The sequence below is a fragment of the Cibotium barometz genome, chromosome 46 (assembly GCF_041138505.1).
Source record: "Cibotium barometz isolate CiBa-2024 chromosome 46, ASM4113850v1, whole genome shotgun sequence".
Lineage (NCBI taxonomy): Eukaryota > Viridiplantae > Streptophyta > Polypodiopsida > Cyatheales > Cibotiaceae > Cibotium > Cibotium barometz.
The window spans coordinates 34,327,413-34,354,830 of record NC_141091.1 but is presented as its reverse complement, the minus strand read 5'-3'; the positions used below and the strand labels follow the sequence as shown (position 1 = coordinate 34,354,830).

At 44.9% G+C, this 27,418-nt stretch overlaps 1 protein-coding gene across 3 annotated transcripts; it reads right to left on the bottom strand.

The window, feature by feature from the left end:
- Positions 1-358: 358 nt before the first annotated feature.
- On the bottom strand, positions 359-27,104 carry LOC147612156 (uncharacterized). 3 transcript variants are annotated; one of them, XM_086784022.1, is made up of 9 exons: positions 26,280-27,104; positions 25,724-26,036; positions 25,446-25,591; positions 3,224-3,517; positions 2,413-3,101; positions 1,850-2,087; positions 1,576-1,746; positions 1,081-1,304; positions 359-849 (listed from the first exon to the last, which is right to left on the bottom strand). In XM_086784022.1, exons 1-9 carry the CDS (start codon positions 26,604-26,606, stop codon positions 582-584), a joined length of 2,670 nt encoding a protein of 889 aa, XP_086640148.1. In that variant the 5' UTR covers positions 26,607-27,104; the 3' UTR covers positions 359-581. The 3 variants fall into 3 exon arrangements, with proteins under 3 accessions (XP_086640148.1, XP_086640149.1, XP_086640152.1); XM_086784023.1 differs by having other exon boundaries at positions 25,724-26,032; positions 26,280-27,086; XM_086784026.1 differs by lacking the exon at positions 26,280-27,104 and adding an exon at positions 26,240-26,263 and having other exon boundaries at positions 25,724-26,032.
- Positions 27,105-27,418: the final 314 nt, after the last annotated feature.

Below are 27,418 nucleotides of genomic sequence, written 5' to 3'. Positions count from 1 at the left end.
TGGATAGACTAACCAAAATGACTCATTTCATTCCCACATTGGAGAAATTTGAGGCACTGTAGATTTGTTTATAAAAAATATTTTTATGCTAGAATCCATTGTAACAATTTACATGACATTTTTGGTAACATGTATTTAGTAACTTGGAACTGATCTTAGATTTAGTAACTTGGAACTGATTTTAGATTCAGTAGTTGTAATCGTGTAACGTGTATTTAGTAACTTGGAACTGATCTTGGTAACATGTATTTAGCAACTTTGAACTGATCATCACCTTGAAACGGATGGCCAAATTGAAAGGATTAACTAAATTCTTGAGAATGTGCTTTGGGTATATGTTGGCAAAAAGCAAATGAAATGGGATAAGTATTTGCCTTTATTGGAGTTCATTTGACTTGAACTATGGTGTACACTTAATTTTGCTAGGTACCATAAGGTTACCACAAAAAACATGGCTGTGATGAGGCCATGCGGATGGCTGAGATAAGCCCATGTGGACAGCAACAATGAACATGTCTTGAACTATCAAAGGGCTGTGAGAGCCCTCATACTCTCAAAAAATAGCAGAGAAGCCATAAGTATTACAGTTTGATCACCAAATCTAGCTGAACAATGATTGTGTCTAGTTTAGGTTGCAGCTCAGGAGCATCCCTGAGGAAGACTTGCACAAGTTCATACAATGATACACATTTCCTTAAAGATTCACTGTGGTCTTCTTCCAATGTCTGTTTTATCTTAACCTTCCATTTGTTAGCTTTGAATTCACAATGTCGTTTAACCATTCGTTGCTGCAAAGCTGTTGCCAAGAGATGGCTGGTCTTCTTAGATGAGGCCTCTTTCAACCTCAGCCTGCACACAAGGAATGTTACACAATCAATCAATATCATGCACGAGATGCATTGACTTGATTAGCATTACACAAAGAGAAGTGCTCGTGAGCAGGGATGATCGTGGTTGCCCATTAAACCGATGAGCAATCTTGCTGTCCAACTGGCTGCTGGTCACATGAGTGTGAAGATATCTTTGTAGTGCTAATTGTGTATCAGAGATACGCACTAAGAAGGAATTTTGGTGTCTAACCTAAGTTGCTCCTGCTGGTTGGTCATCTTTGCTATGCTCTGGCTTAATCCCTCAACCTGTGCTCTCAAGCTCTCTCTCTTTTGTTGTAAACCTTCAACTTTCCCCGTTAGAGCATTTGTATGTCTGCCAGCCTCCCGGATTTGTCGCCGCAGATCGGCGACAAGCTTGATGTGCAGTGTTTCTTCAGCGTCCAGTCCATCTGAAGCTTTTCTTTGACTTACAGCCTGCAGCATGAAGAGCCTGACACTAAATATGGTGCTATGCATAGTCATGCCAATGCATAAAAGCACACACGCCCAGGAACAAGCACGCATGAATGCACACAAGCACATGCACCCCCCTCACGTGTGCCCACTCACACACAAATGCCAACCTGTGCAAAGGTGCTGACACTAGAGACGGATTCTATGAACAGCTTTGCACACACAATGATGGTATAAAACACACATGCCAAAACACGTATCTGGACATGCTACATGAAGTTTAGAAGCCAACCTGTACTTTCACAAAGATTGCCCTTCGATTGCAAACCCTCGTTTCAACACTCGAAAGCATCCTGTCTCTGATACACCTCAAATTTTCTAGTTTCAACTTCAAGCGGTCCAGTTCCTTTTTAAGAGCTGCGGTCATTGCCATAGGACCCATAATTGCTTTCATAACCGTATCCTATGTGCACAACAAACATGTAAACAATTTATGTTCTCTAGGCATGCACCTCAATGGCAAGGCACATGTCACAAGGCAGTAAAATTAAAGTCGATTAGAATACCTGCGTTTGCTTCTCAAATGCAATCTTACTGGTCCAAAGCTTGATGTGGTGCTGGAGCTCCGCCACTTCTCCACTAACTTCATCTTTTTCTTTAGCAGAATCTCTCAGACAAACTTCCAGTTTTACAAGATTATTTTCCAGGTCTTTCAAAGCAAACACATTGTTTGCATGGGTATTGAAGTTCTCATTTTCAAGGAATTCTTGAAGGGTAGTGTTTTTTGCAATCAAATCATTGAACCTGAACACACGAAATAAATCATACATCAGTATAATACACAACCCAGCAATGAGTGCTATATTATCAAAGAAGTCAACAATGATTTTCATAGACCTTTCACGTAAAAATGTGCTGTGCAAAAGGTGGCAATGCTCAAGAAAATAATTTTTTCTTTTTTTGACTATATCTGTATGTGTGTACATACATACCTACATATGTGGGTGTGTGCACAAATGCAAGTATGTATGTATGCAGGTGTATACTTCCTTTCTACACCCTTGACTCGATCTCCTGGCAACCAAGCAATGCTTAGAATAGTGAGAGGTATCTCAAGCTTCAAATATACCTTACAATCATGCCATGGTTGAGTCTCATAGAATCATCAAGATCCTTGATATTCTTGCTGAGCAACCCAAGCTCTGTTTGAAGCCTTTGATTTCGCTGCTGCAATGCAACCTTTTCACTTTCTAGCTTCTGCGTCTTTTCAGAAAGACAATTATTCTCAGTTGTCAAGTTAACCAAGTCACTCTGCATACCCAACCACTGCTTCTGCAGTTGAGTAGAGGTTTTCGCTTTGGCAGAGATTTCATATGTGATATTGGCAATCATGTGGTCCCAAGGCGTGAGGTTTTTGTCAACAAAGTTAGCAGTCAGTTTGTCGTACTGCTTATTTAGCCGATCTATCTCCTTTGTTTTCACATCCACGTCAGAGCGCCTCCGCTTGATCTCTAAGTCCATCTTGGAAACAATCAAAAGCTTCTGCTTAATCTCCGACTCAAGGGCTCCCAACGCATCGCGCACATTCTGATTATAGTTTGCCACCTTCAAAATATCATTGCGAAACTGCGCAAGCTCGAACTCAAGCTCTGTTACCATCATGTCTTCCTTCTTCACTTTCTGCCTGATACCCATAATCTCATGGACTATCTTCTGATGCGACCTTTCTAAGGTGACTTGATCTCCCAAGCTTTTAATCATATCATCCTCCAGAGTCACCAGGTCTTCACTCTCTTTTAGTATTTGCCTCTCAACTACCTGCACTCATAGAGAGAAGGGTCTCAGGGCTAAACTATTGCTTTAAAACAGCATAAGACTTAGATGATTGATATTTAATTCTTGTAATGGCTGGTGTAGAAAAGCTTTGCCACAATAATCACCTGTAGTTCTGCCTTAACAACAGCCGTTTCCTTTGTAACTTTGTCCTCCTTTGCTTCAATGTCTTGCACAGAAACCAATATCCTGGTGTATTGCTCTAGAAACTTCAATCTCTTGGCCACGATTTGTTGCATCTTTCTTTGTGTGACTTTGATACGGCTATCTATGGCGCTCAGTGTTGCAACTTGCTGCTCCACTCTTCCATGTTCTTTCTTGATAGCCTTCCTTAAAGAGTGTTTCTCACCCTGGATGGCTGTCTCTTGCTCTTTTTGTTTGTGGATAGCATCACGTAATGCCTGTATGTTTGTGTTAAAGACATAAAAGAAGTGTGAATTCTAGACGACGGCAGACACTCAAAATACAGAAAAGTAGGTTTTATGTAGATTAAAACCTGTGTCCAATGAAGAAAGCATTATTTCTGTGAGTCTTAAGTGTCTGCTCTCTTCCACTTGTTTTCAAGGTATTTCCTTCAAAGAAAAACTTCAAACATCCTTCCTTGAATTAAAACTTCTTATATGCAGTAGCTCAATCAATCGAACTGGCTATCTCAGTAGATGTGAACATTCAAGGGCAAATTATAAAAAAGGATGAAAAGTGACTATCTCGCCAAAACATGTGTAACATGGATTGCTTCCGGAAACGTGTTTATGATTGATCGATTGCGATTAGTGCCTAATCAGAGACTTAAACCCATGCACAACAAACTGCTTCTTCTTCATGATCAACACACAGTAGAGAGAGAGGACCTAATCTACCATGTATTACTAGCATGAAGTATATACAATGCTGAATAGAGATACTCAATTGTAGCACTGCTCCTAAGCTCTCAATGACTCAATGTGACTCAATGATAATCACTAAATGAATATGACTACAACCTTGACTCCTATTTATAGTGTCTAATGTTGACGAATTGATTACCAACTCTATCAACCCTAATAAGAATGTCCAACTAAGTGTGTTCACACAATAACCAATAACTGTCCACACTTGGCTGCTCATTGGGTGCCTAGACAATATTACAATGATTTGACACGATAGCCCTTACAAACACACAAATCCGGCCACGTACTTGACCTCTGAGTTGGCCAATGGATAGAAGCATGTCACAATCCTCTAGAGACCTATGCCATGCGGAAGGATTTCCTGGAGCATGATGGATTCACTCATGTAAGAGTTGGTGACTCTGACTACTGAATTTATGCATTCATGCAAGGGCTGGTGACCCTAGTGACTGCATAAACTCATGAAAAAGTTGGTGACTCTGTTCAATGAGTGTGAACTCATGGAAGGGTTGGTGATCCTGATGAGTTAGCTGGGCTCATGCAAGGGCAATGGCTCTAGTGAGTACAACATTTGGATCCAGTATGGCTGGTGCCCATGGTCGTGAAAGTTTTGGTGTACAAGATGGCAAGTCAGAGGGCTATTGGCTGGCTTTCTACTGGCCGACTGGTTCATAGGGGCCATATAAAATGGCCCCTTGCCCCCACACAGTTTGTATTCAGTATTTCAGGATTTCTTGTGTATATAGCAGAGTTACACGCCTCTCTCTCTCCCTCTCTACTGGTGTGTTTTTCTGCAGTACACTTGCTCTTGTGTTTTCAGATCTTGTTTTCATATCTCCTGCATATTCTGACAGGAACATGGGCTATGTGGCTGGTCGACTGCTGAAATACTTGCTGCAGGGCTAGCCGACAGTGTTCTCTCTCTTCTCTAGTGCTGGTCGGGTTTCTTACAAGCTATAGAGAGCCAGTCAAATTGCATACATGCTCCCTAGGGCTGGTCACTTCCTCTACTGTTTCTCTGGTGACTGGCTGTGCTGAATTACAGAAAATTTCAGCAATATTCCAAGGGTTTCCTTGAGGTGCAAGTTGGAATAGATACAGTTTGTGCCTGGCTTCAACCCAACTTCATTGGATGCAAAACGATTGGTCTAAGTGCTGTATTGGGCCTGTTTGGAGCTGCTGAAATTGCACAATCGTGTGAACAGCCGTGAAACTAAGGAACACTTGGTGACTGCTGGGCCCAGGTTGGTGACCGAGGGATGGGAAGGCAGTTGGTGACTGCTTTGGCCCTGGTTGGTCACCGAGGGTTTGCTTTCTTTATTGAGCAGTTGGTGACTGCTTTGCCCTGGTTGGTGATCGAGGGTTTGCTTTCTCTATTGAGCAGTTGGTGACTAAGAGCTTGTATTGCTTTGTTTTTCACAGATTTGGATAAATCTGATGCTGGCTGAGGAGTGGAACTCCCGGGCACCCGCATCTTGTACAAGAGAATACTTTGTTGGTAATAAAGATACATTGGGGGCGCCCCGGGGGGGGAGGGGGGGGGGGTGCATTAGGGCTGGCCCAACTGTCACAAAATTCCTTATAGCTTCTATTTTTCTACTGTTCGTGTGTTGCATGTGGAGCGTGACATGACATACATGTATGGCTGGTGTAGCATGACATGGTGTGTCTGTGTGGCATATGGAGCCTGACATGACAGTACATGTATGGCTGGTGTAGCCTGACATGATAGTACATGTGTGGCATGTGGGGCCTGACATGGTGTACATGTATGGCCCATGGAGCCTGACATGATGAAATTCTCTGGGACTAGCTATCTTGGAGATCTTTTGTATTTATGTTCTGGGAAGGTTCTTAAAGGATCATAAGCCCTGGACATTTTATTGGATACAACTGAGCACATGGGTGTTTCTTCCAATATAATTGCACTCATGTGTGTGCATGACTTTGATTTTATCTTTGGATGACTTGTCTTGTTTGCCTGGACAATGCCTGAGATTTCTGCTTGTGTTGTCCATGGGGCCAGGGACACCTAGGCACCCTGTGGAGACGAGTATGTACACACCTGTTTGGGACTGACAGGTGGTCTACATGTGTTTTGCAGGTGGTAAGTATTCCCAAAAACTCAATTTACAGCAGTTCAAATGTTTATAATTATTGGTGTAGGTTCATACTCACTTATAAGTGACCGGACAACTTATAAGTGAGTACACATTGAGTAGGACTTATTTAATACACGTGGCAGCCAAAAATTGGGCATTGGACATTATTTGGACCTCCTTCATGTAGGCGATCCCTTTTCTGGACCAGAAAAGCACATGTGGGCTATTTTCAGTAGGGAAGCCTCTATTATTGAGAAAAAACTCTAGATTGGAGGGGGGCGCATGCTTTTCAGGGTGCATGAGGGCTGGGCGGCTGGTTTTCAGCCTGTTGGCAAGCTTCTACAGCCATCCATTATGACTGAAGTTCACTGGATGCATGGGAGGTGCTGGCCGACTCCTTCTCCATGTTCTCCACCGCTGGCCGGCTGCTTTACAGCTTGAACAAAGGCTGGACAGAGGTTAAAAACAGAGAGGAAGAGCTGGTCGTGGACTTCTAGACAGTTTTCCTTCCGACCGGGGGTTTGTAGGCTTGTGTACAACTGCTGGTCGCTTTCTTCTGAGGCTACTGAGGGCTGGTTGACTGCTGAAAACAGCCTTTAAGGGCTGGTCGACTTGCCCTATGAGCCAGATAGGAAGAAGATGATGATGTTGAGTTATGCCGGGCTGATGTGGGAGTGCTAGAGGCTGTCCATAGTTGTCCTGCATGTGCTTGATGCCAGGAATGCTCACTTGTGCTGAGAATTGTCCGCAAATTCAGTTTATGTGATGTTTTTCTTGTTTTCATATTGTATTGGAAGAAACAGGTGCAGCCAGTGGTGAACCCTGGGCACCCACAAAGTTGTATTCGAAGCAGACTCCTTTTCGGTAATCTAACCATAAAGAGGGGGGGGGGGGTTCCAGCCCATCTTCTGGCCCCTAGTGTGGTGTACTGTGCAGATTTGTCAACTTGTTTTATCTGGCATGCTTATATGTATTTTCAGATTTCATGATTGATTAGATTTTCTGTGTTCACTTGCCCTTTCGTTTACATTGGTATCAGAGCGTGGCTTTTTACACAGTAGTGCCTAATATGATGCTGGATATGGCTGTAAGGAGTCATTATCCGTGAGAGAAGGTTGGGATTCTGAGGTAACCCTCATCTTATTGTCGCGCCTCGAAAGAGGTTACCTTTGGTTTAAGCGGCAGTGAGCGTGCGGAAAGACTTCGTGGCCCTCCTGTCTGTGTAGGGGCACTGTTGCACCCTTGCAGTCTATTCGGTATCATACTTGGGGAACTGGTAGAGAGTGATTCCGGGGCATGGAAAATTCTTTTCTTTCTGAAAAGCTGAAGTATACATTATGGCCAGCCAGTTTGATCATTCTGTGGAGGACTTTATCACCCGTATTTGCCGCATGCAAGAAGAAAGTAGAGACAGGGATCATGTTGGGGCTTTGTCGAGTAACGATCCACCGGTATCTGCCAGGGCTGAGGATCAGCAGGATATTGATGCCTTGATGAATGAGCTTGAGGAGCTCCCAACTGTCACAAAATTCCTTACAGCTTCTATTTTTCTACTGTTCATGTGTTGCATGTGGAGCGTGACATGACATACATGTATGGCTGGTGTAGCATGACATGGTGTGTCTGTGTGGCATATGGAGCCTGACATGACAGTACATGTATGGCTGGTGTAGCCTGACATGATAGTACATGTGTGGCATGTGGGGCCTGACATGGTGTACATGTATGGCCCATGGAGCCTGACATGATGAAATTCTCTGGGACTAGCTATCTTGGAGATCTTTTGTATTTATGTTCTGGGAAGGTTCTTGAAGGATCATAAGCCCTGGACATTTTATTGGATACAACTGAGCACATGGGTGTTTCTTCCAATATAATTGCACTCATGTGTGTGCATGACTTTGATTTTATCTTTGGATGACTTGTCTTGTTTGCCTGGACAATGCCTGAGATTTCTGCCTGTGTTGTCCATGGGGCCAGGGACACCTGGGCACCTTGTGGACGTGTATGTACACACCTGGACATACAGGTGTATTCTCTTGGCTGATTTTGTTATACTCAGCCTTACATATTTTTGAAATTGAATAAAGAAATACCACAAGGGGCGCCAAGCTTTGGGTGTCGTTTTATTTTCAGATTTGGGGCACTCTAGCTCCAATCATTTTTTGTTTACATATCTAGACTACAAGTGGAAGGGTGACTACTAGTCCACCGCACTTTGGTTTATACCAGAGGCCGGTTTCAAGGTTCCGTCGCCAGGACCAATCATCAACTTTCTTAAGGGGGTGAGCTCGTAGTTGCCTCGAGGAAAGTCATTGCTGAAAAATTCAGCAACATGTCTGATACAGCAGATGAGTACTTTTATCATGAAGAGGAAGAGCAAGAGACCTCTCCTGAGAGAAATGCATCTGAGGATAATCTTGCAGGAGAACAGGCTGCAGATGATGAGCAATATGAGGATGTAACACAGCCAAAAGATGTACTTGGTAAAGAGGATGATGATGCTCGGTTTAAAGATCGTTTGGCTAGTGTTATGGATGTGTTTATGCAGCTCACACAAAGTGAGAAGTTTGCTGAATTTATGAGATCCTGTACAGAGCCCGAAAAGAAGAAGAAGAAGGTGCGTTCTAAGAACCTTCCTCAGGGTCATAGTGGTGCCATCCCACAGGATCCATCTTTTGGACAGTTTCCGAACATGCAGCATGCTTATGGTGCTAACTCTCAGAGTTCCTTCTTTGGACAGCCATCTATTCCTCAGCAGACTATGCATCCAGGTTATTTTGGTGGTGGCTCGGTGTTCCAATCTATGACTGGGGGTTATCCTTCGGGAGGCATGGGTATGCCAGGGCCTTTTGGAGCTAATTTTCAGCCTGGTATGCACGGGAATATGTATGGTAGTATGCAGTCCGGTATGCAAGGAAATATGTTTGGGAGCATGCAACCTGGAATGCAAGCAAATATGTATGGTGGCATGCAGCCAGGTATGCATAATGGTATGTTTGGAAACATGGCTGGAATGTATGGCATGCCAGGTGTGGGAATGGGAAATGTTGACCCAATGATGGGCATGACTGTTGGGGGCAGCAATCTTACGAAGTCACTTCCATACGATAATCTAACGCCTATGGGAAAGGCGAAGGATTATAAGGAAGGGGGAGCTGCAGTGAAGTTTGATACATTCAGTGGAGCCAAAGATAAATTGAAAGCACTTACCTTTTTACAGCAGTTTGATGCTGCTTTTTCTGGTGGGAATTACACAGAGTCCTCTAAGGTGAGGAAAGCTGCCACTTTTCTCAAGGGCAATGCTTTGCAGTGGTGGTCTACTCTTCTTTTGCAGGGCATAGCACCCACTACTTGGGTACAATTTAAACAGGTTTTCTCTTCCGTATGGCTCACATCTACATTTGAGGTGGATGTTATGACTGCATGGCACAAGTTGGATGGTTCAAAGTGTGAAAATTTGGAAGATTATAACAAGAAGTTTTGGGAAGCTTTACTCCCAGTGACTTCTTATCGTGCAGTGCCTTTGTCTGAGCAGGTAGAGAAATATTGTTGTGGGCTGCCCAAAGAGGTGCGAGATTATTGTATCAAGACTCGAGTAACGAACATGTCACAGATGATCGAGAATGCTATGACAGCTAATGCGTTACTCACTGGAGGATCATCTGGGTTTAAAGGCAGTAAGAACTTCAGTAAGAAAGCTGAAAAATCTGGGCATGCTTCTCGTGATGCTAAAGGGTCTTCAGAGACGAGGTATAAGAAGTTGCCAATGCCCAAGAGGACTTCTGAGGAAAGACAGGCTTTGAGAGATGCTCGGAAATGTTTTTACTATACTGAAGAGGGGCATATGTCATTTAATTGTCCCAAAAGAAAGTCCCAAAAGGACCCTGACAATAAAGGAGAGCCCAAGTCAAAGAAACCAACACCTTTTGCGGGGTTAGTTCCTGATCTTGTGGGGGAACAGCCAGGTGGTGAGGAGACAGAGTTGTGCAGGGCATGGGGCAAAGTGAGAGATCAGAATGCCTTGATATTCTTTGACACAGGTGCTAGAGCCAACTTCATTTCACCAGATTTGGCTGGCCGATTGGGGATTCGTGCAGAGGAGATGGGGCCGTTATATGAGTCTAGCATGGCTTGTCCAGGGTATGTAGAACCCGTTACTCCTATCATTGGGAAGCTTCGGCTTCATTTGCACGGTTATGTGGACAGCGAAGAGTTCTTCATCATGCCACTTGATGGCTGTGATGTTTTGTTGGGTATGCCATGGTGCCACAGAGTACATGTGGTGATGGGCACATACAATAGGAAAATTACTCTGACTCATAGAGGGAAAGAACATGTTTTGGATGTAAAACTCAAAGGGGAATCTGTTCCTATTGTATCCGCACTGTTCATACCTCGACAGGCAAGGCGCCTTTTGAGATTATGGAAGGAGGGAAGAAGGTACCACCCATTTTGCACACAAAGGATAAGATCTTTGAGGCTGATCAGTATGTGGAGAGTATGGATGAGGCTTATCGGAGAGTTAAGTTGGCACTCCAGAAAACTCAGCAGAAGCAAAAGAAAGCCGCAGACCGTCACACAGACGTGCTTTAGAGTTTGCATTGGGTGATTGGATTCTTTTGCGCTTTAAAAAGGCTCGACTCAAGAAGATGAAGGGTAAGAGCGCTTATTCCCTAAGTTGAGCATGCGTTATTATGGGCCTTTTCAGGTATTGGAAAAGATTGGTGAGGTAGCCTATCGTTTGAAGCTACCAGATCATTGGAAGATTCACAATGCTTTTCACGTGAGTCTCCTTAGATCTTTCCGTGGGGATGTGCTTGAGGATGTATCAGATGAGGCTCAGCTAGAAGTTGAGGAACTTGATGAGGTTCTTATTCCAGAGCAGATACTGGCACATAAGGAAAGAAAGGTACGAGGTAAAGTTTCCCGTCGCTATCTTGTGAAGTTCAAGAACTATTCACCGATGGATGTGAAGAGGATGGAGGAAGGTGACTTAACAGATTCACCTCAGGTTTTGCAGCTTTATCTCGATGCCTTTGAGTTAGAGCCGACTCTTGTTGTGGCTCATTCAGGTTCAGCAGAGCATGGGTCTGGAGCATTACCTGATGCTCAAGAGGGGGGTAGCACCTCCACTCCCTTGATACAGACAGGCTCAGATGACATCTAGAGGTCGCTTGGTGCAGTTTTTATCTCACCCGAAGGTACTGATGGCTGACAGTACATCTGTTTATGGGACTTCTATGATATATGTGTACTAGTCACATGAGATATTGTGGTTGTGTATGGTTCACAGTGGTATACAACTTAGACTACTACTACGCCATTGGTTTGCAGTGAATGTTGATACATGTACATGGCTTAGAGAGATTGGGACGCTGATCTTGCCATTTTGTATATTTCACTTTGGATATTTTGCTGTATCACCAGAATGCAATCGAGGACGCTTGCCATTTTTCAAGAGGGGGGTATTTCATGGCCCTGTGAAAATGGAACAGTACAAGTGTGGGCATGGTGGTTGCTAAGTCAAAATATCAAATGATTCACATGTGGGGTGCCCGGACAGAGATAATGATGTGTGGACATCCCTAGGTGTGAAGGGGGGAACTAGAACATTAATATTTTAATGTTATATGTGTGGTTGCCCCTAGGCCTTAGTGGCCCCTAGGGAACTTTAATAATTATTAAAGTTGGGGCCCTAGGACAAGTTTGGAGAGGGGGCAACTCCACTTTTTGAGTGCATGCCTCTCTCTCTTCACTCTCTCTCTAGCTTTTGGGGAATCGTGCAAGCCTAAGCGTGGAGAGGAGAAGCATCGTGGGACTGCTAGTCGACTGCTGTTTTGGGGATTTTGCTGTTGTTTACTGTGCAGACCTGCCCGTACAGTCCACGTGTGCAAGTCTATGACTGCTGCAGGACAGGCGGCTGTCTTCTCTGCTGCATGCTTTGCTCGTACAGGTGGCGTAGACAGGGGTTTGAGCAGATACAGGCGGCGCTGTGGGTGCTGCTGAGGTTGTACTGCATGTACAACTGTACGGACAGCAGGTACAGATATCTGTACGACTGCTGACAGGTGGCTGTACTGCAGGTACAGAACTGTACCATTAGGTTGTCAGAATACGCAGCGGAGATGATGACCAAAACTGGGAACACAAGAGCAAAAACGCAGGCAGAAAAACAGCACAAGAGAGAGAGAGATGTAGGCGTGTAACTCTGCTCTATATACACAAGAAGATCCCGAGGAATGATACAAATGAGGTATGGGGGCTGAGGACCTATATATACCCCCCTAGAGGGCAGTCGGCCAGCATAAGGAAAAGCCCACGACTGATAAAAAGGTCCACGACTGCATAAATGCAGTCGGCCAGCAAAACAGGTGCCCACGACTAATCAAATCCAGTCGGCCAGCAGCCCTGAAGCCCACGACTGATGTAGATCCAGTCGGCCAGCAATAGGGTGCTCCTGGCAGCCCTCCCAAGCCTCAAAAAAATGGGAAAAAATAGGGGAAAAATACGGAGAGTGGGGAAAAATGGGAAAACACCTCATAAGGGCGGGCACACCCACAACAAAGGCCCTGGTGTATAAATCTAGACAGGAGATGACTTCTAACACCCCCTCTCAGCTCCTGACTGTGTAACCAACCACTGGGAGCTGGGGTGCCGCCTGAGCAAATCCTGAGAGAGCGACTTCGTGAAGAGGTCCACCGTACTGTCCTCCGTCGAGAACAGAACTCCATCAAGATGTCATCAGCAACGATTTGTTCACGAACAAAGTGCCTCTGGATGACCATGGGTTCCTCCAATGGAAGCCCAAACCTGCAATGTAACCTCCTCCTGCTCCGTAAAACTGCTCCTGGGCCATAAGTAGATCTCCTCGTGTCCGGATCTCCTCCCCAAACCCAGTCACTCCAACCGTGGAGTCGGACTCCATCCAACAACCCCCCTCCTGTGTACAAGAGTCCATGATCCTTCGCATGCCGCAGAAACCACAGGAAACGCGATCCTGCCTCCCAAAGAGACATCTGCAACCAAGAGCTCAACTGCCTCATCAGGAAGCTCCCGTCCAATCCGGTGTCCATCAACCAGATCAATGAACCATACAGCTTCTGAGTCACAGAGACATCACACTGCTCACAAGGATCAACACCTGTTACGGTGCACAAACAAGTCCTGGAAGCCTGATGAAACCTGTCAACCACCCCCTCTGAATCCAGAACCACAAAGCCTGGAGAAACCACCTCCTTCTGCAAGTAATCACCTGTCACTTGCCTGGCTTTCCGAAAGGTCCCCATGGAAAGAACATCCTCTACTACTGGAAGTTCTATGTCCCGAACACGACGAGACATCAGAGCATAAGTGACCTGTTCAGCTTCCTCTGACTCACGAACACAAGAACTACCAACCTCAGTACTGGAGAGTTCCTGCCAACTGCTGCCATCTACTGGTAAGCTATCCACCACTTGGTCTCGGAAAGCCCGTACCTGCAGCGTATCCACACCTGAGTAGCCATTACCACACTGCCACTCATCACAATCCTGAGGACCTGGGAGAGAGAGTGCTGAAAGCCTGTAAACTCCATTCTCCACTCCACCTTCCCAAACCACTTGGCCTGTTGCTTTGTCCCGGAGAGCAACAAAATGCTCATCAAACTCCACCCGTACGCCAGTCTTGCAAACCTGATGCACTGACAACAGATGAAAACCAAGTGCCGGAACATACAACACCTGGGAGGAATGCTTCCCCCCTCTGCCATTGGGAACTATCTCCATCCTGCCCTCACTGTGAACTGGGATAGTGGATGTATCACCAGTAAGAATATGACCAGAAAGCTTGCAGAGATCCTGTAAACCGGAACGGGAAGGAGTCATGTGCCTGGAAGCACCACTATCGAGAATCCACTCCCGAGTATCCGTTGCGGAGAGTCCTCCAATCTCCTCCCTGCCTGAAGAAAATGAAGCATCGGTGTCCATCACCTCCAGGTGCACAAAAGCCGGAGTCTTCATGATTGCTGCTGAGGAGTCTTCACCCTTCTCGGTCTTCCGCTTGGGACACTGCCTCCAGTAGTGGCCTTTCTCGCCACAATCATTACAGGTCCTCTCTGCCTTCAGTTTCTCGCGGCCACTAACGGACATCTTCTCATAAGACTTCTCCGACGAAGCCTTCCCCTTGCCCGTGTTACGGCCTTTCGACCGTTGGCCAGTAAAGGCCTCCGAACCTCCACCCTGAGGACCCTGAGGAGGGTTCGTGAATCGTTCCTCCTGGTCCAGGACCATGGGCACAAGCTCCTCCCACGTGATGGTGCTGAGCCTGCCCCACTGGTAATCAACGACGAGTAAAATGCTGAGTACGAAGAGGGCAAGTGTGACAGCAACGTGATGGCCATGTCCTCTGACGATATCTCCTTCCCAGCCTAAAGAACTTCCTGCTGAAGAGCCTGCAGCTTGTTAATATGCTCCCGCATCGTCGACGACTTTGTAGGGCTCATAACCCGCATCTGTACTTCCAAGGAAATCCTCTTCATGGGCGATACCCTGTTGTAAAGTGAGGCCAAATGCTGCCATATACCTCTGGCCAGCGTCATGTGCTTAACATGATTAATTACCTGTGGTGTGCAGTTGAGGAAAATAAACGAACGGACCCTGGCGTTGACACGATCCCACATCTGTGTCTGGGCCTCCCGGTCCTTTCGGGTTGACGGTAACTCCCCTTCCTCTACTTCCGGCCGTGGAACACCAACAACGACGAAATCGGCGAGGTCGTAAGACTCCAAAACGGATTCCATCATCACCTTCCATATGCCGTAGTTGCTCCCGTCCAACTGACGGTCCACCGAGAACGTGGGGAGTGTCGGGATCTTCACATGTCTCTCGGCCATCTCAAACAGATCTGCCATAGCGGGGATGTACTCTGAAAAGGGTGGGTGGGTGGGAACAAAGAAGAACTGATACCTGCAAGTGGCTGTCCAGCAAATCAGCCCGCCTTCCTCTTGCTTCTCCTCTTCCCGATCAGCCCAACACAATCCACCAATCAGCCACAAAACAGCCCCCTCTTGCTCACACAAATCCCAAGACCTATCTAGAGCCTAAGGCTCTGATACCATGTCAGAATACGCAGCGGAGATGATGACCAAAACTGGGAACACAAGAGCAAAAACGCAGGCAGAAAAACAGCACAAGAGAGAGAGAGATGTAGGCGTGTAACTCTGCTCTATATACACAAGAAGATCCCGAGGAATGATACAAATGAGGTATGGGGGCTGAGGACCTATATATACCCCCCTAGAGGGCAGTCGGCCAGCATAAGGAAAAGCCCACGACTGATAAAAAGGTCCACGACTGCATAAATGCAGTCGGCCAGCAAAACAGGTGCCCATGACTGATCAAATCCAGTCGGCCAGCAGCCCTGAAGCCCACGACTGATGTAGATCCAGTCGGCCAGCAATAGGGTGCTCCTGGCATCACCTGGCAGCCCTCCCAAGCCTCAAAAAAATGGGAAAAAAAAGGGGAAAAATACGGAGAGTGGGGAAAAATGGGAAAACACCTCATAAGCGCGGGCACACCCACAACAAAGGCCCTGGTGTATAAATCTAGTCAGGAGATGACTTCTAACATAGGTACAGTCGGGTACAGCAGGAGCAAGTGCACCAATACACTCAGGCGACAGCAAAACTGTCCGTACAATTCTGTATGGACAGATTCAGATAGGTGTGCAGAGGCTGTACGGACTAGTACAGTGCAAATTTGAAGGTCTGTACAGTAAGGTACAGTACTGAAGTGGATGCAGAGAGGAAGGTACAGACAGGTACAGCCACACGTGTGAAGCAAAGTTGTTGAAACAAGTGTGCAAGTACAGACTGGTACAATCACTTCCTCCGGTGTAGATCCACGAGCTGATTTTGGTAAGCTCTGAATTTGTTCATCTATCTCTCTTTCCATTGGCTTATGTTTGTTGTAGATTTGAGCTATCTGGCCCCTTGTCAGAGGAGGGGTATGGCAGATTGAAAAGGGTGGAGACAGAGATTGAACAGTGAATGTATGTTTGTGCTGAGATGTTGAATCATGTGCATGAGATATGCCAGATGTATGCTCAAGGCTGCCCTGCTGAATAGTCTTGGCTGATCAGAGGGAGGCACAGAGTGTTGCCTTGAGACACAGATCTGTGTGTGTGAATCCTCTGTGCTAAGAGGTATGTTGGGCTGTCAGATTGGACATACAGGTGTATTCTCTTGGTTGATTTTGTTGTACTCAGCCTTACATATTTTTGAAATTGAATAAAGAAATACCGCAAGGGGCGCCAAGCTTTGGGGCCAACAGGTGTCGTTTTATTTTCAGATTTGGGGCACTCTAGCTCCAATCATTTTTTGTTTACATATCTAGACTACAAGTGGAAGGGTGACTGCTAGTCCACCGCACTTTGGTTTATACCAGAGGCCGGTTTCAGGTTTTTACAATTTGTTTCCGTTGACGCGGAAAAAAACCCTGAAGACCCTAAATTTTCCAAGAAACAATCCTCATAAGGACCCAGAGAAGGAATGACCAGATCTCGTGGTCGACGAAGGACCCCCTTTAGAGGCAGAAGTACGTCTCGCATAGGTAAGGGAGGGAAAATCTGACGATGTAAACCTTACCTCTCTCTCCCACTCCGGGGAAAAGCCAGGGCTAGTCCTCAGAACTGGAGAGGTACCATGACAATGCGAATGCGCAACATCATTCTCAAGGGTACAATCATCCTGTGACTGTAATGCAGCATCCTCTTGTGAGGGATCCAGATCATGTGCCTACAAGGCCTCATCCTCCAAAGAAGGATCAACATCCTATGAGGCAAGAGCTGCATAGGGGTTAGGGTGCTCCACAAGGGGTGTGGGTGAAGGGGCAGGTACGGGGGTTCGAGGGTGCCTGCCATCCCTAACCACAACCCAACGCTGTGTGGTTTGCTGTGGCAAAGAAGCAGTTGGAGTCTCGGCATCTGCAAAAGGCCTCTAATGGGTAGGACCATGCCGCCTCCTAGCATGGCCCCTTGATCTGGGACAATCTCTAGCAATGTGACCCTGTCGATGACAAATCCGACACTGGTCAGGTCTGCCTGCAATCTCCATCCTTTGGCGGAAATGAGATCCGTCAGGTCTCTGAAGCATAACATGATCATTAGTAATCGACGGATCAGGAATAAGCACAAGGAGTACACCATCAAGAGTGGCGGTAACGGCCGTGGAAGCTGAGGCGGGAGAGCTCGGGAGGATTGGTACCTCTAGAACCTGGACAAAGGATGCCCCTATGGAAGCTAAAAGCTTCCAATAGGACCGAGGAAGAGCAGGGAACTGTAGTGAGACCGGGGTAAGGCGCTGATCCTCCATCACTGGATCAAAGAAGAAAATCTTCCTAGGACCAAGAGGAAAGGGGCTGCCAGCCAAAGCCTGAGAAGTAGCTTCTGAAGAATGAAAGTCCACCTGGAAGAAGCCTTGACCAAGCAAACGAGTATCCTGAAAGTGCACAATCAACAGCTCTCCCTTTCAACAGCTCCGAAGGGAGAGCTGCTAGAAGCCATTCACGGGCCTGCGAACGAGAGGGGTGGGAACCATAAACTCTCGCAACAAGGGTGGTCTGGACCTCAAGGTCAATGTCGTGCTGAAAAGAGGTGAGCTCGTCTTGTGAAAAATTGATGATTCTCCCGGCCAATGGGGGTGACGAGAGATTGGTTGCGGCAGAAGAAGCCATAAGACCAATCAAGAAAAGTGGGCGGCCGACTTGAATCCAAATAAAATTGCTGCTGAAAAAAAGGCGAGAGCAGAGGAAGGGGGGCAGAGGCGGGAGCTGAAGGGCGGGAGCAGCTGGGGAAGCAAGGGCAATGGGGCAGCAGAGGGGCAGGCGGGGACTGTAGATGGGCAGGGGGCGGGCAGCAACGGGGCAGGCGGGGGCAGCAAATGGGGAGGCGGGGGCAGCAAAAGGGGCTGGCGGGGGCTGAAGAGAGGCAGGTGAAGGCAGGCGGGGGGGGCAGCAGAGGGGCTAGCGGGGGTAGCAGAAGGGCAGGCGGGGGCTGAAGAAAGGCAAGCGAAGGCAGTAGAGCGGCAGGCGGGGGGTTGCAGATGGGCAGGTGAGGGCAGCAAATGGGCAGGCGAGGGCAGAAAATGGGTAGGCGGGAGTAGCAGAGGAGCAGGTTGAGGCAACAGAGGCCAGGCAGGGGTAGAAGAGGGACAGGCGGGGGCAACAGCGCAAGTTAACCTTCAGCCAATTCAGCCCCGAATTATTCCATACGTGATGGGTATTTAATGATGCACAACAGCCTTTGTGTGTATAAAAACTTAAGGCAAAAAGTGTTGGAGGAATGCCATATACCGCCTTATGCAAGACATAGAGGCATTGTTGCCACAATGTAGGCCTTGGAGAAGTATTTCTTTTGGCCTCAGATGTGTAAAGACATTGATGATTATGTATGACGATGTTTGGTTTGCCAAAAGGTCAAAATTGACAAGCATAAGACTCCAGGGTTGCTTCAACCGTTGCCGATTCCTAATCAGCCATGGGAAAGTATCGCCATGGATTTTATCATGGATCTTCTGAAAACGCAGCAGGGCAATGATGCTATTTGGACTATTGTGGATAGATTCAGTAAGCAAGCACATTTCATTCTAGTGCAGAAGACCATAAAGCCAAAGCATATGGCAAAGATATTTTTGGCCCAAATGTGGTAGTAAAGACCACATTTCTCCTCAATGACCAAACAAGAGCAAGAAAGAAGAAGAGCCCAAACCACGTATAAACATGATACAGGATGTGCAGGGTAATACGGGCCATGCAAGCATGGATAGAATGGTATGCAAAGCATGGTAGCAACTCAAAGACCAGCCTGCCTTACTCATGTTTGATGATTGATCTACTTACAACTTCATCTCCACTCATCATATGGTTGCCGCCTTGGGATTTGAAGTAGGTGAAATGGGACCCGAAATAAATGCATGTTCAGACTTTATTGAGAAGGATGTGAAGGCCACTCCTCTCATTGGAAAGTTGAGAATACACATCCATGATCCAAGGCTATGTCGACCACGAGAACTTTCTCATTGCACTTCTTAGTGGATGTGATGTGTTACTTGGAAAACCATGGCATGCACGCCTTGAGCCCACCAAAAACTACAAAACCAACAAGATCTCTTTTATGTACAAAGGTAGAGAGGCTTGTATAGATGCCGGTGTGTCAGGTGACACTATACCGTTGTATCTCATGTACAAATCAATAAAACAATGAAAAAGAGTGTTTGTTCGTACTTGGTTTTTGTACATGATAAAGTGGAACATGCTAATGTACATATGGATACCCTTACACATGATAGGCTGAATTTTTTAAGTGAGTTTAAGGATTGTTTTGCTGACTGTCTTTTGGATGGTATGTCTCCCATTCGACCGGAAGACCACCGAATTGAATTAGTGCCGAGAAGTTCACTGCCAAATAGACCAGCATATCGTGTGAGTGCTTGCCAGCAAGAGAAGATCATGAAATAGGTTGGGGAGCTATTAGAGAAGGGCTTAGTGTGGCCAAGCTCATCACCATTTCGCTCACCCGTTATCCTTGTGCAAGAGAAGGATGGTTCATTTCGTATGTGTGTGGATTACATGGCATTAAACAAGATAACCATTAAAAATCGGTTTCCAATTCCAAGGATAGATAATATATTGGACAAATTGGATGGATCATCATGTTTTAGTTGCATTGATCTAAAAAGCGGCTATCATCAAGCGCGAGTGATGCCAGAGGATGTACATAAAACTACTTTTTGCACTTCTTTTGGTCTCTATATGAGTATTTGGTTATGCATTTTGGTCTCACCAATGCTCCAGCTACATTTAATCGCGTGATGGACCGAATTTTCAGAAATCATAGAGCATTTACAGGTGTTTTCTTTGATGATATTCTTGTGTTTTCCAAGAATGAGGAAGAACAAAAAAAAAGCACTTGAGAGTGGTCTTTGATGAATTGAAGCAACACAAACTTATGATAAATGGCAAAAAGAGTGAATTCTTCCTTTTAGAGATTCACTATTTGGGACATATAGTCTCCAAAGATGGTGTAAGAATGGATCCTGCAAAGATCTAAGCCATCAAAGATTGGCCAGAACTTAAATCCATACATGAAGTACGTAGTTTTCTTGGTTTATGCTCATACTACAAGAGATTTATCTTCCATTTTACAATGATTGTTTCACCATTGCATGAATTGACCAAGAAACGTGCTATGTTCAAATGGACGAAAGCTGAAATTAATGCTTTCAATTCTCTCAAGAATGCCATTATATTAATTATACCCGATTTGCATAAGCCATTCATTGTTGAATGTGACGCATGTGGCAATTGTGTTGGTGTTGAGAGACATGCAGTTGCATACAAAAGTAGGAGATTGCATGATGCTGAGCTTATGCTTGACATTTATGAGAAGAAATTATTGGCCATTGTTCATGCACTTACAGTGTGGAAACACTAATTATTGGGATTTGTGGTAACCGACCATCAAAGTTCGCGATACTTTCTTACGCAAACTAAACTCTCCGAAAAGCAAATGAGGATAGCCAATTTCCTCTCAATGTTTCATTTTCAGATTTTACATACTCCTAGAAAGAAGAATGTGGTGGCCAATGCATTATCAAGAAAGCCATGTGGCTGCAATTTCGATTGCCTCTCATTAGGACTTGTCTAGTATGCGTGAAATGTATCATTTGGATCATGATTTTGGAGATATATGGACTGATTTGATGGCTGGTCATGGATTCCATCTTATATGGTTAAAGATGGCTATCTTATGAAGGATAATTGCCTATGCGTGGTAAAAGACTTAAGGCCAAAAGTTTTGGATGAATGTCATGCATCTCCGTATGCAGGACATCGGGGAATATTTCCCACTACACAAATAATTGAAAAATATTTCTTTGGCCAGGCATGAGGAAAGAGAGAGAAACTTTTGTTCGTGTATGTATCACTTGTCAAAAGGTAAAGTTTGATAGGCAAAAGGCCCCTGGTTTACTTCAGCCTTTGCCTATTCCTAACTATCCATGGGAAAGCATCACAATGGATTTCATTATGAATCTTTCTCGTACACAATATGGTAATGATGCAATTTGGACCATTAAGGACGGGTTTAGCAAGCAAGCACATTTCATACTTGTCAGGAAGACCATAAAAGCTGAGCATATGGTTAAACTCTTTATGTCATAGGTGTTTAAGTGCCTAAGTTAATTGTGGGGGATAGAGATCCCAAAACAATGAGCCTCTTTTGGAGAGCTCTATTTGATAACATGGGTACCAAGCTGAATTTTTTATCGACTTATCATCCTCCAACATATGGACAAAGTGAAGCCGCAAATTCAAATGTATTGGATTTGCTTAAATGCTATGTGGAAGATAAAAAATCTTCTTGGGAAAACTATCTACCGTTTGTGGAATTTGCATACAATAATACGGTACATGCTTCTATAGGAAAGGCTCCTTTTGAGATCATGTATGGCAAAGTGGTATTGCCACCCATACTACGCACTAAGGATGAGATTTTTGCTGCCAATGAGTACGTAAGGGACCTTGATGTTGCCTTTGCACAGGTTCAGACAGCCATTGAACATTCTCAAGCAAAGCATAAGAAGGTTGCCGACAAGCATAGAAGGCAATTGGATATCAAAGAAAATGATTTGGTATAGCTGAAATTTGAGAAAGCTAGGCTTAGTAAGAGACCTGGTAAGGAGGGAGCACGCCCTAAGCTCTCTACCAGGTATTATAGACCCTTCAAAGTGGTCGAAAAGATAAATGGCATCTTTTGCACCCAAAAGCCCTAATTTTGGAGTCCGAATACCTACTGAAAACCCTAATTTTAGCCGAGAGTGGAAATGGATCCATGGAAGTGTGGACATCAACCATACGATGGTTGTACTCAAAGGCAAGAAGTAGAATTGCGGTAAGAGCTCATTTAAGCTTTCTTTCACTTACTCAAGATCCGAATACTAGTCATTATGGTCCTATGTCTCAGTCTTGGCACACACAATGTTTGTGTATGGTGCCAGTGGAGCATAGTTGAATTTGATTAGCTATGAGGGATTGAAGAGTGAGACTGTGAAATCAAATGGAAGCTATGGAAGCAATCAACCACATCAACAACCATGTTTGCAATGTTGTTTTCATTTGCATGAATACCTATGGACAGATTGGCATGTGAATGCCCGTGAAGCTTGTAACAAGAACCTTGATAATACAATCTATTACAAGGGGGGTTGCCCCTTTCCGGTCCTAGTGCAGTGTCCAAGTGATTTCAATTTTCAGTTTTGTTAAGCTTCATTTTGTGGTGCCATTTTCAACTTATTTAATTGTGTTAATTGCTTTAGTGTAAGGCAAGATTGTGCTCAACCCCGAATGGGAGAGTTTCAGAATACTCTGTAGATACCTCAGGGGGAGCTAGCCCAATTTCATCCCCTAGTGCTATGTCATGTGCAAGGTTATTTTATGTGGTTTCAGGATGTATGTGATTATGATGTCTATGATTGGTTCATGCTCATGTTGTGATGGATGTTGAATGTATGCTCTGATTTAGGCCACTGGTTTTCTATATTCATGTGCCCGCTTGTGACAAGCATGTCCATGTCACACTCGAGAGAGCATGCACGTGACATTTGCTCCTGCTTAACTTGGAGCACGGGTGCAAATGATGCTCCTCCTCAATGGGCTTGGAGAGAAAAGTCTGAAACTCACTTCTATGATCGCGTTTCTCAAGAGCTCCTCCTGTCTTGGAAGCTCTCCAGACTCCCTTTCTTGGGCTGCTTCACAATCCCTGGTGATTCCACCTTGGCCTTTGCCGATGCTGCCATGAACTTTCTCCGTTCTGCCCCATCAGTTTGTCGATGAGAGGCCCGGCAAATTCCTGAAGCTGTGCTTGACGTGCTTCCACGCATCGCCGACGGTCCTATTCCTTGGCCTCTTGTATCTCTTTGATCAAGGCTATACTCTCCTCCAACTGATAGATCTCCTGTTGGAGTGTTCGATCTCCTGTTGGATTGTTCGATCTCTTCTCCCTCCTTGCGAACCTCCTCCTCTTGCTGATGCCTTTCCTTCATGTCTTCAAAGCTCTCCATCGGTGTTAACATCTACCAAAACTCCATATTCTACACATGTGTACCTGCCCGCAGATGTACGTGAAGAAAAACATACACACCTTTGTGGTCAAGGACTAGGCGATGGTGTCATCCTTGCGCAATCTGGATGCCCTTATGTCTCCCAGATCTGGCCTTTGAGTGTCCACCATTGCACCCCCCTGATGCACTTTCTTCCACCCCTATCTAGTTGCATTTGAAGCATCAACAGGCCGCCTTGCTTGCTTGCTTTGTCTACCCTCTACTTGGTGTGTTTGGCCCTCTTTCTTGCCCTTTGGCTGAGCGCCCCTTGCACACAAAAGAGCTATCCGGTACAGAATTTACAAAATTCAGCCTTGATGAAAAAAACGCAAACTTGAGTGAAAACATTGATAACGGTGGGGTTCTTGATGATGAATCTCCATGCCCTTATGAGAGAAAAAAAATTGCAGCCTTTCTTTTGTCAAACTTGACACTCTGATACCAATATAACATGGGTGTCATGTTTTGATGGAAGAACTTGGCTGCTCATTGGGTGCCTGGATAATATTACAATGATCTGGCACAATAGCCCTACAAACACATGAATCTGGCCATGCACTCAACCTTTGAGCTGGCCAATGGGTAGAAGCATGTACACGTCACACTGGGGAGCGCGTGCATGTGACAACACAAAGGCTCCAAAGAGTTTAACACTGAATGAGACACACAAGAACTCAGCTGCAAGGACTCCCAAAGCTTGAGCTTAATGTGTTTGCTTGGTAGCACAGTACCATAGCAACCTAAGGAGGACTAGCCAGTGCCATCACTTGAGCTGTTGTGGGGTTGAAAGCCCTTGGCATTAAGACATATGCACAAGACCTTAATGATGTTGTTTGGGGATGTTGCTTCTTCAGTTGCGGCTTGAGAGCAAAGAAGAATCTATTTAAAATCTTGCTGGAGTGAAGGATTAGTATTGGCAAACGGTTTCTTCAGAGGAGGTGAGAGCAAAGAAGAATCTATTTAAAATCTTGCTGGAGTGAAGGATTAGTATTGGCATACGGTTTCTTCAGAGGAGGAACAATAGTGTTTAGTGAAAGTACTGTACTTGGCTTTCAGAGAGCTGGTGTTTGGTGAAATAACCCTAACCAAAAATAGGGAAGGGGAAGGTCATGACAACGACACGAGGAGCTCCACATCTGTATTTACAGGTTTCTGCAAAAAGATTCTTGTCTCCAAACTAGATATTAATGGAGGAAGAGGTGCTCGTCGATAGAGAGGAATAAGTCTTCAATTCATGAGTATTAATTCAGAGTTTTTGACTTCTCTCAAGGGCTTCGGAATTAGTGGCTAAGTGGGCAGAAAGAGAATGTCAACCCCGGAAATTTGACAAAGAAAACTCTCTTGTTGGACTTGGGATCTTTGGAAGAGATCTCAAGGGGGACTAAAGGAAGCGTGACTGATCAATCATCAAACTCAAACAAGGGCCTGTTGGTGCAAAAGGTATGTTTCATCTCAGGCATTAGTCCTCCCCTATATCTCCCAGTTCTGCCTGGGGGAAAGTTGCTCTGCATACAGATTTTATGTCATTTAGAGTGTCTTTGAGCTGTGTGAAGCACCAGCAGTTGCAACATGCAGGGCTATTAAGGGTTTCTCACTGCCTTCCTCTTTGCCTACAAGCAGATCTTATTCAGTGTAACTGAACATACAACAGGCAGGAGTCAACCAAGGAACAAGAAAGGCTCCTAGAAACATGATCTTACAGGTCCATTTAAATACATCGATGGAAAGAAATTCATCAGTATCTATGCCAAATATGGGGCTTCTAACGTAAATGACAAAGTCACTCTTGTAGGGGACTTAAATTTGTGGAGTCCAGGTGATATCACATACAAAATCCATATACACATGGCAACCTCCCAAATCTAACTCATAGCTGGCTTGTGGTTGCTTCTATGCTCCACAAACTATGTTGCTATTTGCAGGTGAAAATCCTCACTCTATTCAGACATACAAGGTAAGGGTAAGATATGCATAAAGGCAAGGCCTATAGGACAAGTTCTATGTATAGTAGTGTTTCGTCTTGGCCTTGTACTCTCGCGGCATATCCTTTCATGCCAATCCTGTAGAGCCAATAGGTTGTTCTTTGAACATGAATTATAAATCCAAGATAATATGAGCCGAATGATTTGAAAAATCATAAGGTCATGCACCATAGAGAAGTGCAAGTCTTTATATAATGTTTATTTTCTGAAGATGCACCCACCTGCAATGCCTCATCACAGCGCGCAAGAACGACTAAAGATGATCTCCATTGTGCCATGATCTGTTTCTTCTCTGAATGTATGCTTTCCATCTCAATTTCAGCTTCACTGAGAGCATCCCGGGCAACTTGTGTCTCTCTCTTTTGAGCTGCATTACATGTAGCCGTGACACTCGATCAGCTCTCAAGAAGAGAATTCTGTAGTTTAAGCCCACAAGAACTTGAAATGCATCCCAGCAATGTTGTGACTGAAACAACTCAAACAACACAACAATACATGCCTGTAAGCTTTGCTTGAATCAATTCTTTTGTCTCCAAATGCTGCTTGGTTTCATGTTGGAGATGAGCAATGAAAAAGTCTTGATCCTTCTTATCTTTCTCTGCCTTCATTATGTCTTCTTCAATTGCATACGTTACACACCTGCTTACAGCTATATCATTCTTCAGCTTCAAATTGTGACTCTCTATCTGCTTTAAAGCTTCTCCAAGGCTATTCAACTCTTGCTTCGACTTCTCCATTCTTTCATGTAGAGTGTTCAACTCAGAGCTTTTAGCCTTATGTTGTTTCTGATATTGAGAGAGCTCTTCATCTGCCTACAGCACACCAGAAAATTACTGAGATGGAGAAGCCTGTGCTTTGTACATGGAAGCATTCTTGTAAGATGTCAGAATCATGGGCCTAATCGGAAAATTACTGAGATGGAGAAGCATCTGCTTTGTACATGGAAGCATTCTTGTAAGATGTCAAAGTCAGGTGCATGGATAAAAACACTCATAAATACATATTTCATACTTACATGGCTTATGCCCAAGCTAAGAGTTCAGAGAAGGCAGCACCTTAATGTGGCCCATACTAGTGGTGATGAGATGTTCATTGGCAGATTTCAAGCTCATCTGCAGGGTTGCCAGCGTTTTCTGGAGGCCATACATTTTCACACCAGCATCCTCTCGCTTCTTTGTGGCATTCTTGAGGACAAACTGCTTCTCGCGCAAGCGCTCTTCCAGCTCCCGCTTTCTCTCCAGGAGCTGGTCCTTTAAGGCATGCTGGGCTTTGAAGAGAAGGGGGTTTTCACGCAGGTTAACTGCATAGTCATTTTCCTCCTTTGAAGCTTTGGCCCCATCAAACAGTAAGTCCATAGGGATGGATTGCAAGTCAGGCGCCATGGCAGGGCGTATCAGTAGGAATTTGAATCAACTCAAAAGCCTTATGCCCTATATGTTCTCTTGAGTTTCTTGGATTTTCATCCTTGTCAACATGTCATCACATATTGTGTTTATCCTCATAAGTTGTTGCCCTAATCTTCATGGGCATGCCCTGAATGCCATCATGTATTTTGTTAATCCTCATGAGTTCTTGCCCTAATCGTGATGGGCATGCCCTGAATGCCATCATCTATTTCGATAACACTCATGTATGTTGATAATCTAGCCCAGATTTCCTCACCCCCGTAACTATCCCTGTTTATCCCAGATGATCACAATCCTTTGCCCTAATTTGCCCTGATTTTCTCTAATTCTCCCGATAACTTGCCCTAATCTATGCTTACGTCAATAAGATTAAGCCCTCATGCATCAGGGTGAACTCGATTTGCAGCGTCAAGTTTTCCCCTGATCATCTCTCCCCCGTATGTTTTCTTGAAGCGTCGTGATCTCGTATTAGTTATTTGATTTTACTAGTGGATAGCAAATATGCATTATTTTTCCAAAGAAACTTTTGAAATTTTTTTAGTTATTTGAGGTTATGTGCATAACCTATTTTTTAATGAGAAGGGTGTATGTACATGCATCTCACAAAGGCTCTCTCTCTCTCTTTCTCTCTCTCTACACACACAGGATCACACATGGATTGAACCAGTGTATGGAAGAATAATTGGTGCAGTGTACAAATCTATATTTAGGCAAGCCAGTTCTCAAAGGTGTTGAGAGATTTTTAAAAGTCTCTTCAACATACAACATTCATGCATACATAGTTGCAT